At 41.7% G+C, this 24084-nt stretch overlaps 1 protein-coding gene across 8 annotated transcripts in view; it reads left to right on the forward strand.

Annotated features, from left to right (window-relative positions):
* The window catches only part of LOC115254245 (galactokinase), a 154149-nt gene that overhangs the window by 101104 nt on the left and 28961 nt on the right, over positions 1-24084 (forward strand). Inside the window, exons 1-4 of one of the 8 annotated variants that reach the window (XM_062857338.1) lie at positions 920-1061; positions 2010-2126; positions 8416-8596; positions 18129-18268. In XM_062857338.1, the coding sequence (XP_062713322.1) occupies positions 2110-2126; positions 8416-8596; positions 18129-18268 (338 nt within the window). In that variant the 5' untranslated portion in view covers positions 920-1061; positions 2010-2109. Of the gene's footprint in view, positions 1-919; positions 1207-1274; positions 1294-1451; positions 2127-8415; positions 8597-18128; positions 18269-24084 lie in introns of those variants that run through there. The other 7 variants (XM_062857340.1, XM_062857342.1, XM_062857339.1 and 4 more) reach the window with 7 other exon arrangements.

A 24084-nucleotide genomic window follows, 5' to 3' on the forward strand; every position in this document is an offset into this window, starting at 1 on the left:
GGCTGCTTTCAGTTAATAACTGTGGAAGTGTCCATTGAACTTTAAGCTCAGGAGCAGACCTTAGCCCAGTTTGAACGTTATGCCAAAAAACACAAACATCCGTTCAATTCGTTCATAAGATATGTTTAAAAAAATATATATGTCTTTTTTTTATTTTTTGGGCCACCATATCCTAATATTGGTCATATTAATAACGAAATGAGAAACTAATATGGAATCAATAGAAAAATACCGAAAAATGGGATTGAATGGAAAACATAGAACGAACAACAATAAACACGAAACAAATATTACGTTATAAATAAGAAATACCAATAATGCACAATAAAAGATAACTTCAGCCAAGGGATGAAAGTCTCTATAATAAAGCTAAATCAATCAATCAATCTATTAAAGATAAATATTTAATTATAAGAAATATACAAGCAAAAATAGTTTAAAAAATAATTAATGTTAAAAGAAAAACAGTTCTGAATAAACGATAAATAATACATTATAAATAACAAATAGTTGATGATGTTTCATAAATAATAAAAAAATGGATAGTAACTAATAAATAAGTTATTGAAAAAAAAAAACATCGTGCCTGTAAACACAATCAGAGAACCTCATGATGATATGGCTAAATAACAGGGAAAAACTTTTGTGAGTAAAACCTGAAACAGGCACCCACAAGCTTCAACCCTGTGCTCAAATTTTTAGATTTGTGTATCCACCGTGATCAGCATCAACACAAGAGGCAGTCAAAGTGCTGCTGGTATATACTCTGTTGACCTGCACTGATAATATTTTATGGCCACACCACATTCATCAGTCCGTTCCATGAAGTCTTCCCCGCCATCGTCGTCACTCATACTCTATAGCTTTCACACTATACACACGACAACGACGGCCTATAGGTACGCGGCGAAAGATATGAATCAGTAGTGCATTGACAGACGTTCCGTTGTGTCCGGACTCCGGAGGGAACCTTCTCCTCGCGCAGTGGCAGTTTTGAATTTTTATTATTTTCGCAAATTCTCTCATCTCGAGAGCGGTGTTGGCTGGAAGATCAAAACAAAGTGCGAAAGGATTGTTGCGACCCTTGAACAGCATGGGGATCTGAAAAGTTTCCTATATAATAGAACCCAGAAAAGTTTTTAAGAAGTGATAAGAAATCATTTGTACTGTGTAAACTTGTCCTAGATGGTGTTAAAAAATAATTAAGTAGAAAACAAAATTAGAGTTTACTATAAAAATTACACAAGAACATTATTTGTTAGACAAGAGTTTGGCAATATAAATGTTTAAAATGTACTGCATTTCTATTTATTAAATATACAGAATAGCAACAAGTTCATAATGTTCCATAAAAAATAGATACTTTCATTTGGAAAAAAATAGTTTCTGATCAATAATTTACATAACTTTGTGATATAATTCAATACAACTTTGTTTTCTTTTTCAAACAGCACAAGCATTTTATGATCGCATAAAACAAGCTCCTAAACAGAATCGAGCAAAAAAAACCACACGCGATTAAAAAACACAAGAAAATAATAACAATCGGTCGTTGTTTTTAAAAATTTGTGGAATTGTTTTTCGCTCGGTCGGACCTAGCTATACAAGATTCGCCGGGCGTTCGGCAAGTGTTGATCCCGCGTGATTGGTGGACTTGTATCTATTGTGCGGTGCTGCAACCTAGTCCCACCACCCTGCTGCGTGCCATCGCATCGTTTTGTTTTGTAGGACCGAAGCGGCAGGGTAGTAATTATTTTTTGTGGAACAGACTGCTTCCGTTGTGGTTCTGTCCGGTCATCCGGTGGTCATATGCGCCGCGCGCGATATTCAAATTGTTTGTGAAGCCCTCCTACAGCCGCCGCCGATTGGAGCAGCATATGAATCGTGCAAAGTTAAATTGAATTACGCGTGAGAGCGTGTGGGCGGGAGTGCTGCGTGTGTGTGCTTGTATTGGTGTGGTGTTTGCAAATAATTTAGATTTTTAATTAATATTTTTTGTGGGTAAACAGTTTGAGCAAGAAAAATAAGCACTGCAGGGGACTAATCTGTTTGGAACCATACGGTGGAGATTTAACGTGCGGAAGAGATAAAGGCGTGCATACCTGCATTATGATGGAGTTTGTTCCGTAAGTTAAAATGATGAGATGAATGTTATTTGAGAATATATGGTGACGGTTTTGACATGCACATTTCTTTACCTGTATCCTATTTTAAAATCACGTAGCTTTTTTACGAGCAAGAACGTTCGTACTTTTGAGTCACTAGCCGTTGGTACAAAACAGCTAGTATTTAGGCTTGCATTTATCACTAATTTTATTATTATGGATTACTGCACGAATTTATACTGGCCTGCTTACTCTCACACAAAAATCATTCAGCAATTTCTAAAGAATCACCCCTTTTTAATGTTTTCCTAGCTTCGCCCATTATTTGCATTTTTTTTTCTTGGAAGTACCTTGCCTGAAGATTCTAACCATAGAAGAAAACCATGATTTTCTTTCAAGGCCAGCGCCGATATCATTAGAATAGGAGCGTTCATCATGTGGGCTCGCAGTCAACTTGGCCTTATACTCCGCAGAATCGTTATTTGTTCTGTGGTTTAGTTTGTTAAAACGCCGATCTAGCGCCCACCAGAGCACGATTTTTTTCGACAATTTCATCTCCCAATTTTTTTTTTCTGTGTCTTACAATTTTCAAGTTTTTCCCAGTAGCTGACGGAATCCATGAGGAAACTTCTGATGGATTCCCTGGTAAAAGTCCGGATGAAGTCTCTGGAGATATTCCTGACGGAATCCGTAGAGATACTCCTGACAGATGAATTGAGAAATTTCGGTCAGAATCCCTGGAGAAATCCCTTAAGGAACTGCTGGTGGAATCCTTGACGGCAACCCTGGAAGAATACCTGTCAAAATCTCTGAAAAAAAACCTTTGACATAATCCCGAAATCTCTGGTGGAATTCCTGATGGAATGCATGACGGAATTGCTGAAAAAAACCCCAAGGAATCCAGGATTGAGTCCCTGAGGAAATCCCTGACAAAATCCAAGGAGGAACTCTTGATGGAATTGCGGGATAACCCACTGACAGAATTCCTGCAGAAATCTCTGACGGAATTCCTGACTGAACAAATGAAGAAATCCCTGACAGAATTCCTGAAGGATGCTCTGGTAGAATCTTTAGAGGACTCCCTGATGGAATACCTGGTATAATCCCCTGCCGAAACCACTAGATGAATCCCTGATGAGATTCCTGCCGGAACCCCTGGAGGAATCCATGATGGAATCCCTGAGGGATTCCTGATGGAATTCTGGGATAACCCACTGACAGAATTCCTGCACGAATCTCTGACGAAATCTTAGATGAAATCCATGGAGGAATCTCTGATGGAATCCTTGGAGAAACTTCTTACAGAATCCTTGGATGACTATCTAGAGGAATCCCTTGAGAAATCCCTGGAGAAATCCCTGACGAAATCTCTAAAGGAATCCCTAACATAATCCCTGGAGACATCCCTGGAGACATCCCTGGCGGAATGCTTGGAGGAAGTCCTAATGGATACCCTGGAGATATCCCGAACGAAATCTCTGGAGGAATCCCTGACGAAATTCGGGACGAAATTCCTGGGAGAATCACTGATGGGTGATGGGATATCTGGAGGAATTAAGGTCTTACGGGGCGTCATCAGAATCATCAATCATTGCACTCAAACTTTGAACATGCAAATCTCGAGCTCTACTGCATGAAATGGGCTGAACATTCGATTGTTTGTTTGCTTACATCTGATGAACAGGTAAATCAGTCCACTGGAACTGGATATATGCATCGTCAAAGTTTCGAGGGTAATGATGACGAAAGTGATGAAAATAACAAAATTAACACGGTGTCCCGTATCACCTTAATGATGGGATCCCTAAATCTATTCTTTACGGGATCCCTGAGGGAATCTATGACGGGATACCTGAAGGAATCCCTGACTGAATTTCTGAAGGAATTCCTGACGATATCGCTGGAGGAATTCGTGATATAATTCCGGAACAGAATTTCTAAAGGAATCTCAGACGGAATCCCTGACTGAATAACTGTAAAAATCACTAACGGAATCCCTGGAGGAGGCTCTGACAGAATCCTTGGAGGACTCCCTGATGGAGACCCTGGAAGAATCCCTGCCGAAACCCCTAGATAAATCCCTGACAAAATCGCTGAAGGAATCCCTGAGGTAATCCATGGAGACATCCCTGACGGGATTATTGGAGGAAGTGCTGACGAATACCCTGGAGAAGCCCCTAACGAAATTCCTGGAGGAATCCCTGACGGAATTCCGGGAGATACTTCTGACGGATTCCCTGGAGGAATCCCTGGAGTAATCTTCGACGAAATCTCTGACGAAATCCTGGAGGATTTTATTACAGAATTGGTGCGGGCAGGAATTTCTGAAGCAATCCCTGGACCAGGTACGCTAGATTTAAAAAAAAATCAGTATCAATTCTTGAAGAAACTGCTGTGGTAATTGTAATTCCTGATAGATTCCATAGAGGAACCCCTAAAAGAATGCATCATTTCCGCTGCAGCTCTTCCTGAAGGATTCGATGGAGATCCTGATAGAACCCACAGGGAATCTTTGGAGATAACTGTGAAGAGACTTTCGAAGGAATCCCTGAAAGCTGAAGTTTTTGGAAGAACCTTTAAAAAAACGACCCCCTCAAGAATTCTTTTCTAATACGTGCGTCATTTTGGGTCTAAAAATTTACCACGCGCGCTAGTATTGTGTACATTCAGCGAAGTTTTTCTGAAGGTTTTGTACTTCCTGATGATATCATTTCAAGTGAAGAAGATTATTTTTAGATTACTCCAAGACTTCAACAAATTAACTTTCGAGTAGATTGAGATTTTGTTAAAATGATGTGCGCTTCAGCGCAGTCTAGGGTCGAAATTGCCTAAGTAGGTATCAATAATTACATATTTGGCAGTGCTGTCATGGTGAAATCAGAGCTAGTTACTCAGGGTTTCCTTCAGCGCCCCCCTATGCTGGTGTGCTCTCCAGGAAATGAATACAATATTACCCCTCTTTAGTAATTATTCCGTGTGAGCCCCTCCATGAATTGTTTCTTCATGATGTTTTTCTATAATTATCTATAATTCAGCAAGAATTCTTCTAAAGATTTTTCTGAAAATTTATTTAGAATGATTTCCTTCCCCTTTTTAAGAATTTTCTAGACGATTATCTCCAGACACACCACCAGAAATTCCTTTTGGGATTCTTTGAGGTTTCATTTAATTTTCCTGGAATTTTATAGAAAGAAGATTATTGCAGGAATTCCAAGAATAATTTCAGCAAAATATCCTCCGGGAATGTAACATAAGGCTGAATTTCATAAGGCTGAATGCACAATAGGCTGAAATAAGGAAACTGTAACATAAGGCTGAAATTATAAAAAGGCTGAAAATTCAAAAATGTATAAATATATTATAGCACTTCTTCCTTTTCTTGGAGTAACGCCTGACCTGAGATCGAGCCTGCTTCTCAGCTTTGGCATATCTTGTAACAGGCACGAAGATACTCAATACCAAAGGGAATCAAGAAAATTTTCATAATGAAAAGTTCGTGTTCCGAACGCGAATCGTACGCGTAGCTCTCAGCATGGGCCCTGATTTCTAAACTGAGCTTATACTGAAAAGGCTAATGGTGCATACCAACGAACACAAAAATGAGCTGATTATATTAATATCGTTAATTTATCCTTCTTTAAACACGAGCTATTCTTTTGAGCCCTGTTGTTTTGGTGATGGTTGTTATTACGACTACTAAAACAATATCATCAGAGATTATCCCTTCTTTGAAATATATGCTATTCTTTTGAAAAATACTGCCTTAGTAATGTAGGTGTTCAATGATCCATAGTGTTATGGCTAGTCGTAAAATCAATGAATGTATGTAATTTTTCCCAATTGGCGTGATCTATTTGTCTGAGTTATTAGTGTTGAGGTTAGCCTTTTGGTTGGTTCGTTTGAAAACTAGTCGAATCACTATTTCAGCCTTCTGTCAATTCAGCTTTTTGTGTTTCAGCCTTTTGTTATTTCAGCCTTTCGTAATTCAGCCTTTTGTACGTAACCCTATCCTCCAGGTATCCCTGTAGGTAGAATGCATTCCTCCTGAGATTCTCCAAGAAATTCTTTCAAAAATTGCTCTAACTATGGATTTTTTGCAGAGATTCTGTCTAAGATACTTTCAAAAACTCCTCTATTAGTTTCTTTAAGAAAAAAAAAACGAAATTCTCCAAGAGCTCTTTTAGAAATCATTGAGTGAATTGCTCCAGAGGTTCCTTAAGGTATTCCTCCTAGGATTTATTCAGACCTTTCTTTAGGATTTTTTATTAGAATTTCTTCCAGAATGCTTCAGGAATTTCTCCAAATAATGTCTCAGCAGCTCCTGCTGAAATTACTCCAGAATCAACTCTTTGGCATTTTTAAGACATTTTAAATAAATTCTTCTATGAATACCTGCAGAGGGTTCTCCAATTATACCATAATTTCATCCTTCAAAGATTCGTTTGAACGTACATGTTTATTTCAGGAAATTCTTCATTGATTCTCAAATGATTTTCTCCAGGATTATTTTTGTTGTTGAAGGGTTTCCTTTCGAAATTTCTCCTGATGAACTGATCCCTTCAGAAATTGCATGAAAAATCTCCTTAGAATTCCTCTAGAGCTATTTTTAGGAGTTTTTAGTAAGGATTGCTTCAGTAAATCCTCCAGACATGATTCAAGAGATTCCATCAGAAACTTCTCTACGGGTTTCTTCAGGCATCCCTTTAGGAATTCTTCTAGCAACTTCTTGTTAGAATAACTTCCAAAACCCTTCCAGAAGTTTCGCATATTTTTTTCTAGTTATTAATGGGGATATTTTAAGAAGTTTCTTCATGACCTCCCCTGGAGATAGCCATAGAAATTGATCTGTCTTGAGCATTTCTAATAATTTGTTTAAGGAATCTTCAAAGGTATCAGTTTCCATTGAACTCATTAGAAGAATTCTGCAGGGATTTCGTTGAAAATTCTTTCACGGATAATTTTAATAACTTAGAATTAGTATTTTTTGTGCAACTTCTGGAAAAACTTTTGAAGAAAATCCCTGGAGGAATATCTGAAACAATTCCTGCCCGAATTTCTCAAGGAGTGCCAGGAGATATTTCTGATAGAACCATAGGAGCGATTTCTTAACAAAAAATCCTTGTTTAAATTTGTAGGGAAAACTTTTGAACGAATTTCCACCAAAACCACTGCAGAATTTTTAACAAAAATTTTAGAGAAACACCTGAAAAATTCAACGGAAAAGCATGGGAGAAATGCCATGCTAAATAAAACTTATAATAAAACTAATTCTAAAGAAGTCTACGGAGATATTTTAAAAAATCATTGAAAGAATTTCCGAAGAAATTTTAGTGGGAATTTGTGGACAGAACTTAAGGAATTTTCAAAGAAATCTCCAGTAAAAATCCCACAAAGTACTCTTGAAAAAACGCCTAGATAAACTTCTGTAAGGAAAAAATAATAAATGAATCCGTAGACTAATTCTTGAAGTTGAGTAGAAATTTCTGATGAAACCGATGGAAACATTTCTAGAGCAACCCTTGGGAACAAACTTTTTGAAAATTCTCTGGATGATATTTTCAAGAAAATTGTAGAGGAATTTCTGCAATAATTAAGTATACCAAAAAATAAAATATATTAAAAAGGTTTTCTAAAGATGTTCATATAATAATTTCTGGAGTTATCGTTAGGAAATTTTGAAGAAAGCTCTAAAAGAAACTATGTATGAGTTTTCTTAAGGAATTCCCAAAACAATTTCTGATGAAATTCTTCGAAAAATCACCAAAGGAATTCCTGGCAGAATGCATTAAAAATTTATAAAAATGCAAAGGTTATTTTTCTTATCTTTGCGAAGGCGCTCATAGTGGGAGTTAAACTAATTTTTATCTTAAAAGCTGGTTACTCAGTAAGTTTTCGAGTAACCTCGATGACACCACTGATATTTGGTCTTTTGACAATTTCTTAACCATTTACATACATCAAGCCTTAAATGCGGATCAAGATGTGATGGCAATCGGTTATAACTGTTTTGATGAAACCCATTTTATTTAAAGGAATTTTGAGGCACGAATTTCAGGTTATACCGATTTAAGTTGTAATTTAATTTGTTTGATTTATCTGATGTTCATTTAACTAGACTTATATGGAATGCACATTCTGCACTCTACTGAATTTTCAGAAACATCTCATTAAATGAAGCCAAACATCATTCCATTTCACAACCCTACCATTTCCGACACGCTACCGCCATCATAAGACCCCCACATCACCCACCCGTTGACGTGTCACCAACCTAACGCTTTCCGTTTTCGAAATTTGTGTGTAATTGCAGAAATAAAGACGACACTAAAATGGTCTCCAAAGTAATTAGTTTTGATGAGGTTGTTAAAACATCAATTGAAACATTCCGGAACACATTCGGCTCGGAGCCGGACATTGCCGCCTGTGCACCGGGCCGTGTCAACCTGATCGGCGAGCATGTGGACTACAACGATGGTTTCGTCCTGCCAATGGTAAGTGTTAGTTGGAGTGTTACGGGATGGGGCTGCTGCTGCTGGATATGGGTCCATGCGCTGTCGGTGTGCTAGGTATTGCTGAATGGTGGATGTCTCGTTTGATCTTATAAGGTATACCAAGGTAAAGCAAAACGCAGGTTTGTATCATGCTAGAAAATGTCACTTAAATATAAAAACTCTTGAGAATTTAACATCTTTTGAGAAAATCTTCAAAAAGTTGCCAGCTTCTTTACGTTTTATCTGCAGCAGAGCTTACTGGTCAGCTAAGCATTCTATGAGCACTCACACAGCTAATAACTAAAAATTAAATAAATTAAATACTCAGTGTATATTCTAAGGCGTGTGGAGATATTATTAAATCGTAAAGCGCTATCGACTGAAAATTCTTTATAACCGGGGAAGTTTTTCGGCTTCGCAGTCTTCAAACGCAATCAAACGACTAAATATCGATCTTCATCCGACGTTTCGGTGTTTATTACACCTTCTTCAGGAAATTAGAACTCGCAATCGTTCTCATTCTGTGGGCTCGGTTTTAGCATGATCCGTCTAAAATTTCCAAAAAGTGTTGGCAAAAATCTCTCTGAACAACAAAAAACTTCCCCGGATATTATTAAAGCATGATTTATGTTCTAGTATTTAATGTCTAAAATTGTTTAGAGTGTGTTCGATTTCGTCTAAAAATTAGTAGTTTTACCATACCCCGGCGTACCTTTTCCGTTCTTACAACCCAGTGTCAACTGGAAACACGATACCATTTCGAAGATGCTCCCTTTATGGCGCTCTGGTGCTGCTGCCAACTGGATCCGAAATGGAAATAGTTTGACTGAATGGAAATGAACTCACACTTGGAAACCGGGGCGAGGGCAAGAAAGTGACACCGAAGTCGAAATTCCTTCAAGCGAAATGATTCGCTTCATATAGTTTCAACAGTTACCTGCAAATGGCAAACGATCAAATAAATCACCAATTTCCACGTCTGATTGAACATTTCAAACACACGGGTGGGTGGTGGCGAGTGAGAGGAGCAACAAAGCAATAATGAACTACCATCCATCAACTGGACTTGTGTTCGTTGATTCGGCATGGGAGGCGTGGGAGTTGCAACTTTTCCTTACAGGTCAAGAGCTTTCCAGCTCACCCCTGAGGCAGCTTGTTATTGTTGTAAGGCTATTAGAGGAACACATGTTATCAGAGGTAGAGCAAAAAAAAGAGCAAAAGTAGGAAGCAGATTTGTTCACAGCGTTCACATGGAACGATGACATTATGATGTGAAACGTGTAGACTGTTATCAATGGTAATTATTCTGTTGATTGAGGTAATATCAGAGGGTTTGCTTTATCAGCACTTACGTTAAATTCCACACTGACAGCCACTGATAACGAAATACGATACATAATTCAATTGATAGGAGACATTGTAGGGGCAAGTCCACTAGGCCACTAAGCAAAACCAGCGACCTATACTTTAAGAGTTCTCAAATTATTATAAAACAATCCCGACTAGAAATACGTAATAAGAATCTCGATTGCGGCCCAGCTATCGCTGTTGAACATATTCTTTACGTCCAGCGTAACGATCACACAATAGCGGATTCCCGGCCGTTTTGGTTACAGCCCTAATAGCGTCCACCGTCGATCGACCCTCCCGGAAGCCAATTTGGTTCTCGGAGAGGCTACAGTCATCGGATTTCTCGGTATAGACCATCAACCTCAACAGAATGATCCGTTTTCCAGCGGTGGGATCCAGAAGGCAGATAGGTCTGTATGCCGACTGGTCGCCAGGTGGCTTCCCGGGTTTGAGCAGTAGAACCCATCTTCGCCATTTCCGCCTCTCCGGAAATTCGCCTCTGTCTAAAGACATCTGCGAAGCCATTTTGAACATGTCAGGGCTAGCCTCGATGGCCGTCTTGATGGCTACTATCAGGATACTATCCAGACACGGAGCCTTGTTCAACTTAAGCGATTTCGCTGTTGCGATGAGCTCGTCGTTCGTCACGGGGGTGGCCTCGCTTTGGCCAGTTTGGTCAGCGCGGGAACACGATCTTCTGCAGCATTTCGGGGGAGCGTTCTAGGGGTGCTGACGCGTCCTTCGTTTCAGCCATGACTACTCTGTAGGCATCTCCCCATGGGGTCGTGTTGGCTACCTGGCAGAGATTTTTGAAGCAAGCCCGCTTACGCGCCTTACTATCTTTGTTCAGTGCCAGTTCAGCCGTCCCGTAGGCCTCCCTTTGCTCCATTCTGCCCTCAATGAGCTCTTTGCATTCTCCTTCTTGCTCTTAGGCAGGATGCTCGGGGTTCTGCAATTCCTGAACACCACCAGCATACCGGTTTGCTTCCATTTCTGGGTAGGGATCGTCTAGACATTGCGGTGTCACACGCACGGCTTAGGGTTCCGACTAGATCATCACTGGATAGATCGTCAGTGTTACCCTTCATTAGCAATCGCTCCACAAATGCTGGCTGGAAGTACGAGGTCAGTCATCCCCGATGACGGTCGATGACCTTCGGCTGTGGTCGTCTTCCTCCGTGTTCTACCCTGTATCGAATAGCCAGATGGTCACTGTGCGTGTATCCATCGTCAACCTTCCAGCCTGAGCAAGGGGGAAGACTCGGGCTGCAGAAGGTCTGTAGGTTTTTTTGTCGCTTACGTTCACGACATGTACGTTCAGTCTAGCCATAGCTTCGAGTAAAGCCCAGCCGCTCGCGTTGGTCAAGCGGCAGTCGCCCAGACCATTAGGTCTCCACCGATGATCACGGGACTCAATCCCACTAGTGCGCTTGATAGTGAATCCAGCAAAGACGAGAACTGATCTATCGACAACCTGGGAAAGGCATAACAACTACAGTAAGTAGTACACCCCGTTGAACTACGTTATTGCACAGCCCTCCTGCAACGTGGAAATTATTTCCTGGACCAGAAAACAACCCCGGTTGTTCCGATCGCTACTGGTTTGCCCTTAGCCGTTACCCAGTTCCCGTTAGGGAGGGAGGGGGTTGGGTGGTGTGGTAGGAGTCCGCTAGTAGGGCGATGTCTGTACTTGACTCCGTAACTGACTGCCACAGCCACTGTTGTGCGGCATCACAGTGGTTCAGGTTCAGCTGTGTATCCCGAGCAAAGTTTCATAACAACCGGATAACTTACTGTGTTATCTGATATCAAAAATAATTGACTAAATTTGTTCTCATTGTGGCTGAATAAGCAGGCAACATAACAAACATGATAACAAACAAGTATACCCGTGATACCAATACAATATCTCATTATGTTATCATCAAAGGCACCCTGATAACAACTTCTGTAAATCTATCAATTTTATCCAATTGAAAACTTATTTTGTTATCATAAAGATATTTGCAACGGTCATTGATAACTAACTTCCGTTGTTGTTGTCGACGATGATGCCCCCAGTTTGACAGGTAATGGTAACATGAACTACCAAGTTGATAACACAAAATTGTAAAATGAGTTCTGGAGCGAACACTAGTTATCAGTTTGTTACTGCTCAGTTATTGTGCTTTGCTCGGGATAACCTGCATCATCGTCGGTTGATTCGACATCATCGCGTGCCTGGACATTTAGGGCCGCCCTTCGCATCGTATGACCCTTGTTCGCCGTGAAAATCAAGCATTTTGGTGCCAAGTTGCACTCCCTGTCGTTACGGTCCTACATTCCGCACTCTCTGCAGAGCTTGCTCCTGTTGGGGCCATTACACGCCCACAACTTATGTCCTTGCTCAAAGCACTTGAAGCACCCCACTGGTGGCTCGTATATGCTAAGCGGGCACACTAGCCAGCCAACCCTGATCTTATCGACTGCAGTCGTATTGTTCAAACCCCCCCCCCCCCCCCCCCCCCCCTACGGAAAGCTTGATTGTGACGATCTGTGTGCCTGCTGAATCCTTTCGCAGACGGATCGATGCACTTGGTGCGGCTGCGAGCTCTTCTGCGTCAGTGATCTCGTCCAGGTTTTTATACCGGAGAGTCGCGTCCACCGTTTGGGCTCTCACCCGCACTTTTTGCCTAATACCTCTTGAGCTAATGCCTTCTAGGAGGTGCCTTTCGTGGCCGCCTCCTTCTTCAGCACTAACATCATCTCTCAAGTTCCTGTGCGCCGTATGCTCTTTACATCCGCGCCCAGCAGTAAGAGACGATTTTCGCATCGTATGAACCCCAGCACCTCGGCGCACTCCTTGGTAGGTTTCGGCCATGCAGCTTGAGCCATAGGGTGGTTTGACCCCTCCGCCACGGCTGCGGCTGTATGTTTTCGTGCTGTATCATCGTGTTGCCGGCAAAGAGAACCCAGTAAACCACACATCGTACAAGGATGTGTAGGTCCAATCGTATTTTGATTCATAAAAAATCAAAATCACATAAGACGATAATCCTTGTAGCAAAAATGATACAATCAATTGTATAAAAATCTGCACTGCGATTTATTAACGATAACCTATGATGGAAATAAAACGAGCCACAAATACCGCGATTTGAAATCGCTGCGACTCGTAAACATGGCATGTCATATTTTAGGCTTGATAAGTAGCGAATGGAATCGCAGAAATCTTGGCATAATCTTGCACCGGTGCCGATCAACACAAATCAACACTAAACTCACCGAGTACTCCCTTTGGCAAGCAGACTTTAGCATATAGCAGCAAAATCTCATAATTTTATGAATACGTACCTCTAATTCATGTTCCTAATACGTGAGGGTGTGTACAATTCGATAATTAGCCACATAATTTCAGTCACACGATCTTCCTGCAAAGGAAGAAGCATCCACTCTCCGGGTGGGTTTTTACACAAGGTATTATCCATCCTGGCCTGAAACAGGTACCTCGACGGGACGTTGCTTCTGGTCTAGAAGTCCATTTCCTATGGTTGGGCAATATTTTTGCAGATTTGCACAATATACCTAAAACTAAATCACAGTTCATTTCCGCGACGACGACGACGACGGCGGAGCGCGCACGGTGCTGGTGTTCGGTTGTAAACAAAACTAGTCGTTAACAGTGCAGCTCAAACTCGTGGCAAGTTGTATAATCTGACAGATCCTAGGCATAGGATAATATACATGATATATCAGGTGAGTGAAGTGTCGGGCACAATCGCAACGACTTAGGGAAGTTTACCCCCAGTCATCATATTTAGCATCATGAGAAGTGATATGTGCAGGAAAGGTTGAGTTTATATTGGTCAACTAAAACACCCCGATCAAGAAAGATGAGTTAGTACAGTGGTACGGTATCTGACTGTGGATCTCAAGGACCTGGTTTCAAGGCTTGACGGTTGATTCTTTTTCAAACAAAATGATACTTCGCATTACTGATCATGGGAAGTCATTTTATTTGATTTTTTATCAATATTGCGGGCATCGTTTTACATATCATTGAAAGTCGAAAAAAGTCTTCCAAAGCACGTATATGGCCTCCACTTTGGTATGCATATAGCAGTTTGGTGCAGTTTATACGATTGAATAGGTTTTTATATGGTGTTGTATAGAAAAAAATATACAGACCAAAATGTTTACTGGGAAAGCTATCCGTTTGGGTGGACCGCTCATCCTTGCTCGCATCAGCCGCACTCCGCTCTTCGACCAGGAGATTTTAATTCTTCTTGGCCAGAGCCAGAGATTTGCGGAGCTTCAGCAGGCCCTGTTTCAGGTCTTTGTTGATGGTAGTCTGCGCACTCGTGTAGCTGATCTGCTCGTCCAGCTGTTCGGCAACTACCTACATCTTATGTAGACCGCTCCTGTTGCGGTTCAGCGCCCACGTGATGTCCGCTCCAGTCATCTGCGCTTCCTTGGCTGGTGCTGCTCGTGCTCTTCCTGTTGAACCTCCTGCCGCCTGTTCGATGGTGGGTACACCAGCCTCATATTGGGGATCTCGTCAGTCCTCCTCGGTTTAAACGCCGTTCTTTCTGCCTCTCCACTCTCGATCACATTGCTGTTGTTCATGAATTTAGTAGTCGTTATTTCTGTTGGGTCTCCTTAGAGCCGCTATCCCTCACTGCCAATGATGTAGTCGCCAATAATCCTGGTGGTTATCTATGCAAGAAGGGAGGCTACCCGAGGGTTGGCACAGGCCCTTATAGGGGCAGAGCTCAGAGCCCGATCAGCGCTAATCAGGAGTGTTCATCTAAACTTACTTCCACCCAGTTAGTTTCCTAAGCTGAGTACAGATAAGGAACGTACTTGAAGGTCACGCCATGGTTTTATGGGACGGAAGACAGCACCGACATTAGCCCATCGGTCCTAGGGGGGGAGGGAGGTGGAGGCAATGTGTGTGGTATAAGAAAAACCCGTTCGAAGGGAGGAGGGGGGTTGAAAATTCCCAATTCTAGCGTGACGTACTTAATGGATGCTCCCATAGAATGCCGTCTTTACCAGCTCACTTGAGCGTAGTTACCTAAGGGGCTGTCCTTAAACCACGTGGTCACTTTTTCCTGAATTCTAGACCGCAAAACTGATCAGAGGGAGTGTAAACCTTCTTCACGCTTTTGGCAGATTGTGGACAGTTGCCCACATTCCGGTATCTGACCAGGAGATAGAGAAGTGTTGTTGAAACAGCCACAGTATGGCATGATCGCTACGCAGGTCAAAAGACTCCCAAGATCTCGATCTTGTTGCTTGGAAGCTAAACATAATACTCGAGCGTAGAAAGCTCATAGGTCACAATCTTATTACCCAAGTAACAATTTAAATTCCATTAAGATTTGTTTATTTTTATGGAAGCTTTATCGTAGCATGACCAATTCATGGAACATTTGTGATTGTTTTTATCAAGAGAAAACAATCTTCGTTCGTTTGCGGTTTTTAGGTTTTCTTCAAGTTAATTTTGAAAATTGCGCATAAAACGACTGGATCTACTAGAGTATTTCATCTTATCATCAGTTTTAAGTCGTATTTGAAGTTATTTTCAACACATAACACCAAAATATTTTAATAGAAGTTTATGCTTCGTTTATTGAAGTGCATTTCATCTGAGTTATTCTTCTTTAAAAACTGCTTGAAACCTTCTATTCTTGAGCAAGAGCCACTACTCTGGAACAAGAACTAAGCGAAATCATAAAAAAATGAACTAACTTATCAACTCAAACGATAAATTATGCAACAAATTGGTAGTTAAACTGCGTTCTCATGCAAATGTAAACATTTAATCTTTTTGCTCACTGATAATTTATCCATTTTGATGCTCAAAAGTAATCATATCGACGAATTGATTAATTTATAGACAATCAAAAATGCGAGTAGCTTGCTGCTGTCGCCCTACCTTTAGCTAGTTACTCATACAGGCCACAGCTATACGAACCGAAAATGATATGGGTACTTACTGTGATTCTTCTTGTGTTCATGCTAAATAAAGTAATTTTAGTAAGTTGCACTTCATTATTGCAAAAACACACGAAAATATCACCGAATTGGCACATCTTGACGCGAAATGTACAGAGACAATTTTCTAGCTCCAAAAACGTAAACAAACAACTGTCAAAAGCTGTTACTCTTGAATAAAGCGCACAAGTTTCATTTAAGACGAACAAATCTGCCTTAAGATCACTACTAGTAAAAACAATCTTCAATAAATGCTGTAGCTTTCATGCAAGCCAACATAGTTTCATCATTGCTTTGAAGTGGGTTGGATTAAAGGTAATAACAATTGATGGCGGCTGCACGAGTTTTGTTCGCTTGGAACGGCAGCCATGTCTAGAAGGAATTGAAAAAGTGGCGTTGCACTTTTTATTTATTTTGTTATTTTATACGAAATTTTTGTCTTCGTATATTAATGAATGATATTATTCTTGAGGCGCTATGTTATTTTCGTATGTTTTAGATGGCATATTAACGAAGTAGTGGGTATGGCACGGAAAATTATGATTCCCTGTCATCAACTATCTCTCAGGCAATTTAAATGCTTTAGCCATTTCAATTTGATGAAAATTAATTCGCAGTTCAAAGTTCAATTATCATTTCATCCATGAAACAAAACTTGTTCGCATCTGCATAATGCTTAGGTAAAAGATTTCATTTATTGTGCTCTACTAGAACTTTTGGGAAAGACAGCTAAAAGATCAACATGCCTTAAGCTATTCTTGTTAAAGTTTTATGAAGTTCTTATAATCAATCATCAGTGCAAGTACATAAATACAACTAGTTTCAAAGCAGTCTTCGAAAGCAGCCTTGGAGATCTCCTGAAGAGTGGGCCAGATTCGTCTTATAGATATTTTATGTCTATTTTATCTCGGATTTGCAGAACAAAGAGCTTTATTGCTAGGTTTTATTATTCTATCTTAGAAATTACTTCAGGATTGTCACAAAAGTATAATTGTTACTTGGGTAGCCTGCTATCGATCACGGTGACCCGAGGGAAATTTTCTCGACTTTCTTGGACTGGACATAGAGTATCTTCGTGCCTGCCACACGATATACACATGCAAAATGTTTATAGGCGGAGGAAGCGCTCAGTTAATGACTATGAAAGTGCTCACAGAACAGATGAGAAGCAGGCGTTGTCCCAGTGAAAAGATACGCCAAGAAGAAGAGAAGAAGAAGAAGAACAAATTAAAAACGCTTAGTCAGATTCTTGCTGATCCGAACGGTGTTCAAACGTTCAGGGGTCCAAAGTTAGCCTTGTGGATTAGGCTTTGGATCGCCAATCCCGAAACGGTACAAATTCATTCAATGATAGACAAAGAAAGCCCTTCAATTAATAACTGTTGAAATGCTCCAAGAACACTAAGTTGAATAGATTCAGGTAAAGTTCCAGTGGGAACAAAGTGCTATAATGTTAAGAAGAAGAATAAGAAGAAGAAGAAGAATAAATAGGTACCAAACGTTTACCTTTGGGTCGAAAGAAAACAACAATTGTACCAGGATGGTGGTCCTGGAGGCAGGGGGGGGGGTGGGGTGTTGAAGTTGATTTGTTGTCTGTTGTCCATTATTGGAGAAGCATGAGATGAAAAGCAGCAAACGGATTACAACTACTGTCGTCTAATTGACTCGAGAAATTGAACGTGAACAGCAAAGATTTATTGATAGAGTATGATGTACCCCAACCATCAGCATCGACGTCCATCGCGGTAGCTTACTGCCACAAAGAGGGAACTCAACAAGGTTAACCGTTTAGCTTATAGAGGTACAGTGTCAGACAAAACAATAAGACTACTGGTTCTATATCATACAAAATGTCCAAGTTGATGATATGGTTCTTGGTTCCTAGTAAACCGAGGCTGAACTCAACAGAATACAAATCAAAATTCCATGTTGGCTTATCGAAATTGCAGCCAAATCGGTTCACTAGAAACCGAGCATCACATCGTCAAACTTGGCCATTTTGTATGAAAAATGGCTGGTGGTCTTATTGTTTTGTCCGACACTTTATCTTAAGAGGCATGAATGTATGACCCTCTGAAGAAAATTCTACTGAAATAAATTATAAAAACTTATCCCTAGACGATGTTTTCGTCATTTCAGTATTTCGATACGCTAATCAATACAGGAATAAAACAAACTCATTCTCAACTGTTTCATTTTTCAGGCCCTACCGATGGTCACGGTGATTGTTGGCAAGAAAAACTACACCGCTTCAACTTGCGATGTCCTTACCTGCTTCGAAGGAATACGGGAGGAGAAACGTGCCCAGTTTGAAAGCACCAGTATTGCCAAAGGCGCTCCAAAGTAAGTTGATTAATTTAGTTGCTGTTCATTTAATACTACATAGGTTCCCATTTTGGGTTACCGGGATTTATGGAATTCAACACAATCGCATGTGTTAACTATTTTCAGAGATAATGCTCTTACTGTCAACCATCCATTTCGCCACCCTCTTGGAAAAAACAAGGTGCTTCCCCAACATGCGTCATACATGTTGTTCCCTTTCAGTCCCTTGCGTCAAACAAGCACATCGCCCGGCATTGTGATAATGCTTTTGGAATTATTTCGGCCATGCTAGCAGTATCCGGTACCGCAGACTCCTTCCTTATCAAGCCATTTTCGCGCAACAAATGGCCACTCCTGTCCTGTGTTCCAGATCCATATAGACTAAACTTCCGACTGAATTCATACACCGGCTATCTTATACTTACCTAACGGCGCGGGCCAGTAGTGTGTTTTGTGAGATAATAATGGCAAACCGGGACATCACATCACATTTTCCTAGACCACCCACTGGGAATGTCCCCGGTCGTGGATCGTCTCGACGCGGCGCGTAGGCCGTGTGGCCGTCTCATTTTCATATTCATGTATTTAAATTAAATAATACGACATCAAAACTCGCGGAAAATTTCGCATAATGAATGTGCAAACGTGTTCATAATTCATGCAAATTTTAGGCGACCGCGCATCTCCTCTGCGTGTATAAAAACAGTAGGTACACAATACCGTGCCGAAAATGGCCGGAGCAGATGGCGGTGGTGACGGCGACCAGGCCTACAACAGAATATCTGCTACTGGAACAGGACTTGGTTCTCGGTGCTCAGTCGATGCGGCGACGATATACGTCGCGTCGGTTTGGAGGCTTGCAATCGTGTTCACCGTAATATTCCGAATAATGCGGTCTGCTTGTCGGAAATGATCAATCAGATGTCAGAACTTTGCAAAATATTTGTTCGCTAGGTAGTTTGCATATTCGGGTACCTGATTTCATTCCCCGCTTCATTCGCAAATCCCCATCTTCCGGCTTTGGCTACCTTCTGAATTTTGGTTTCGCCGTAGAGTGCAGCGAACTCGTGGTTCATCCTTCTCCTCAACGCACTGTTCTACTGCACACCCACAAAAGATTGTCATTCATACTTGCTTTCAGTCCTGTTCACCCACGGTGGTGCAGAGGGCCGAATTGAAAGATTTCCATCCTAGGCGATCGCCTTGACCTGTGGCCAGGTCAAATTTCTGTCGATTTGCATGATTTCGTTGTTGAGGCTGCGCCACCATGAGCCTCTGGGTCTACCTCTGCTGCGATGTCCTGCTGGGTTCCAGTCTAACGCTTGTTTGCAGATTTCGTTTCCGCCCTCCGTAGGGTGTGGCTGACCCACCTCCACTTTCGCTCCCCAGTAAAGAAGCATGAATAATAAAAATAGGTTCCTCCGTAGATCACAAATGGTCTTATTAGCAATACCAACTACATTTGATTCAGGTTGAATTGAACCCCAGTTTCTTCATGAAGGCACGTATGAGACGTACTCGTACAGGCGAGATGATCCCGGTGCCGAAGCGTGATAAGGAGCGCAAGGGCACTGCCTACAAGAGATTGGCGGAAGAGGTCCTTGGTAAAGTTCCATCCTGGTTCCAGTAGTGATTTGGAATGTCATACACGACGAGGTGTTGAGGTTACATTTCCCGGTGGGAGTGGAGATTGTCGGCTTTGCTGACGACTTTACACTCGTAGTCTATGGTAAGTCGATCGAAGAAGTAGAGTTGACTACCACCCACTCGATCGAGGTTGTGGAAGCGTGGTTGAGATCCAGGAAAGTTGGCTCACCACAAAACTGAGGTGGTGGTTGTAAACAACTAAAAATCGGAGTAGCGAGCGATGATCAGTGTATTTTTTTTTCTAATTCGTTTATTTGGGAGGCTCGCTTGTTTAATTTAAAACTCTACTGAGCCGATAATCTTTTTAACAAAATTTGTTATTATAAAATAAAACTAATAGACGGAGGAATTTGGCACTCTCAGTCTTACAAAATCAAACGATTTATTTTAATCTGCCCGACGTTTCGGCAAATACTGCATCCAGACATTCGGAACAGCTATGGGAAGCCCACTCTCCCCGATTCTAGCGGACATCGTGATGGAGGGCTTGCTAAACACCGTGAAGCTGCGCATACAATGTCCAATACCAATTCTAAAAAAGTTTGTAGATGACCTAATACTAGCTCTACCGAAGGACCAGGTACAAACTGTGTTGGACATCTTCAATGGTTATGACCCCCACCTCCAATTTACGGCAGAAACAGAGGTCGACAACAAACTACCGTTTTTGGACACCCTCATAACACGCCATGAGGACCAAACGCTAAGTACAAGCTGGTATTCGAAACCCATCGCCTCCGGACGACTACTGAATTTCCACTCCTTCCACCCGACATTAATGAAGATCAACGTAGCGACGAATTACATTAACCGAGTAATAGCACTAACAACAAACATAAACTGGAACCACCTCAAGCAAACAATATTCCAACATCTACGCCGCAACAACTACCCTTCAGCGCTAATCAACAGGATCCTCAACCATTCAACATCAAGAAACCAACACCACCCACAATTTGCTCCATCACCATCTGAAGACTCTCCAACAGCTGCCACCTCCGAGCATGATGCACCGACGAATCCACCCACCGATGACCATAACACACAAACAGCAATCCAAAACTCGCCAACACCAACCGAATCCGTCTACAAATCCATCCCGTTCATACCACAGCTCACTAGCAGCATCGCACACAGCCTGAAAAAAGATTATCCGCAGGTTAGATTAGCATATAAGACCATAAAACAACAAAAAACATCCTAAAACAGGTGAAGGACCCAATTGCGAAAACACAACAATTTAATGTTATCTACAACATCCCATGCAAAGACTGTGAAATGACATACATAGGAATGACAAAAAATCAACTAAAAACAAGACTCAGTGGACATCAAACACTCATCAACAAACACAAACGACTTGTAGAAGTAAACACAACACATGCAAACGAGGAGATAGATAGGCTTAAGGAAATGACTGCACTTATGAAACACACTATTGACCATGATCATGAATTCGACCTAACCAAAACAACCATACTAGACCAAACACGGAGAGCTTCAGCTCTCCCGATATTAGAAATGTGTCACATCTCGAATCAGACTAACACAGTAAACTATAGAACTGACGTAGACAACCTCAATACCACTTACGCTGGAATACTCCACACCATTAGAAATTTTAAGAGTAGACGATCTAGACGAAACAATGAAAGTAGCAACACACAGGGTTAGGAACTAGGCTAAAGCTCAATTAATTTCACCATTTTGAAACAGTCGTTGGTTAGATCAAGTAGTACTGTGAAAAGTTAATGGAAAAAGTTACCACAAAATCACCACAAAAGTAGGCTTAAACCATAAAAGTTTAATTATGTTGACCACTAATTTAATTTAACCCTTAGAAGCCCAGATCATGACCAACCGACAACCACAAAAAACAAACAATTTAGGACGAAAACGATAGACCAAGTAAGACTAATTTAAGATCCCCAAAAGTGTAATTGTGACCAACCAAAGCCCTCTTTTTCAAATATAGTTTTCCCTTGAAAAAGGCCACATCCCATGGCCGAAACGTCGGGCAGATTAAAATAAATCGTTTGATTTTGTAAGACTGAGAGTGCCAAATTCCTCCGATTATCATAGTTCCAGTCGTTGAGCATGAGCATGAGCATGAGCATAGATGACCGTACTATTCGTAGTTGCTACTCCGTGATTGACCTGAACAATCGAAGTTGCACAAGGAACCAACAGACGGAGCTTGGGAGTAGCTTACCGTCCTCAATGTGCATATTCGAGAATTCCAAACTTTATTAGGTCAATAACGGCGCCGGCCACGTCCTTACGGTCATCGAGGAAGGAAAGGAATGTTATTATGACGTGCGTTGCTTACTAAAGACCGAGATCACCTCTGCGTCTCCACGTCTGTCATGGGAAGGACTTTTTGTTAGTGGGGAGGGGAAAGGGCGCATGATATGAGTTCACTTTGGTAAGTGGAGTGATTCATGCAACCCTATTAATATCAAACCACTTATTTTCATTTGGACTAAAACAAAACACATGCCGACATCGAAGATGACGAACCATTCAGATAGTTTTCGGAGTGCGAAAATTAACGAAAGAGAAAATAAAGTGATTTGAACCAACGTGGCTTTGGAACTTGGGCCGACACTTGACGTGACGAACATTTCAATGTCTGTTGACTAAAATCGCAAAAAATGTTGATGTTGCATTTATCGTATCATAAATCGCCCCGTACGAAGATGAACAGTCAAATAGACGACGACGACGACGACGACGACGTGCACGCGGACGATCCGAATGAAAACGCGGCCTGTACACTTTGCCACCAAAAACTCACTAAATCGCCCCGTACGAAGATGAGCAGTCAAATAGACGACGACGACGACGACCGAATGAAAACGCGGCCTGTACACTTTTCAAAGCCAGCGCGCGATGCTTTGCTGCTGCCGAACTAGAACTACCGCACACTACTGACTGCTTGGCGTCCCGTCGTCGGAGCCCCGCAGAGAAAAGAGAAAAAATCGCAAAATTCTAGCAAAGCCAGCGCGCGATGCTTTGCTGCTGCCGAACTACCGCACACTACTCATTATCATAGTTCCAGTCGTTCGCCAAAAACACATAAAACTAATAGAAAGTTCTTCGGGCGACCTTCTTTCTAGGGTGCGATCCTGCATTTGCAAAATGTGATCGCCGTTCTTTTGCAGTCTGGTTTTCAATAGCCTAATTTCTCAATGCTCTCTTTCCGTCGCATCTCCTTCTCCGAAAGAGCTTCAATCACACACGCACTTTCCTTGACCTGGTCTGCTTCTTCCACTTCTTCTTGATCCGTGGGACGATCGAGAAATTCTTCCTCCAAAACCTCGATCACATCCAAATCCGTCGAATTTTCCACTATCGATATTGCTTTTTTGCCCGACACGACCGCTGCATACGAACTGGTTGCTGGGGTTTCCTGACGCTTCTCTTCCTGCTTTCTGTGTTGAGATTTCCGCTGGGGGCAAACGTCTCTCCGATGTCTCGTGTTATGGCACAAAAAGCAAGTATCTTTTAATCCGTCATAGAAGATTTTCGCCTTCCGACCTGCGACATCAAGTGATGGGGGGAATCTTTCTCCACATCCATATGGACTCCTCGCACTCCAGTGTGCATATGGTCGAGGCCCAAATTAGCGGGAAATTTTTCCCGTACCATTCGGTCGACCTTCCCGTATTCCTTGAGGACCGACAACAGTATATCGTCGGGCAGTTCAGGCGGCAAATCAAATATGCGAATATATTGCATATTGGTGCCGGCCACAGTCATACGGACCTCTACCGACATACCACTGTCATATACGAAATGCTTTGGGTCTGCATTCTTCCTTAGCGAGTCTATCATCGCATCGTTGGATACGAACTTAATGAACAGCGACCGATCATGGGCTGTTTTGTACGTCGTCTCCATCAGAGTGACGTCCGTTTCCAGTTGCTTAATAAAGCGGGCGATTTCGACCCATGATGGTCGAGGGCTTCCAGTTGTAAATCGAAACTGGACGGTGTTTTCAATCAAAAGAGCCTCCATAGCTATAGCGGAACTGTCCCGGATGATGTCCAATAGATCTGCGTTATGGGCCAGCAATCGCAAGCTTCTGGCACTATAGTACAGCGCTGAGTAGCAGAAGCCACCGTGATAAGCTTGAAAGTGCTCATAGGCTAATGCGCCTGAGAGTTACGAGCGCGTACCGTACT

This window comes from Aedes albopictus, chromosome 3, assembly GCF_035046485.1.
Source record: "Aedes albopictus strain Foshan chromosome 3, AalbF5, whole genome shotgun sequence".
Lineage (NCBI taxonomy): Eukaryota > Metazoa > Arthropoda > Insecta > Diptera > Culicidae > Aedes > Aedes albopictus.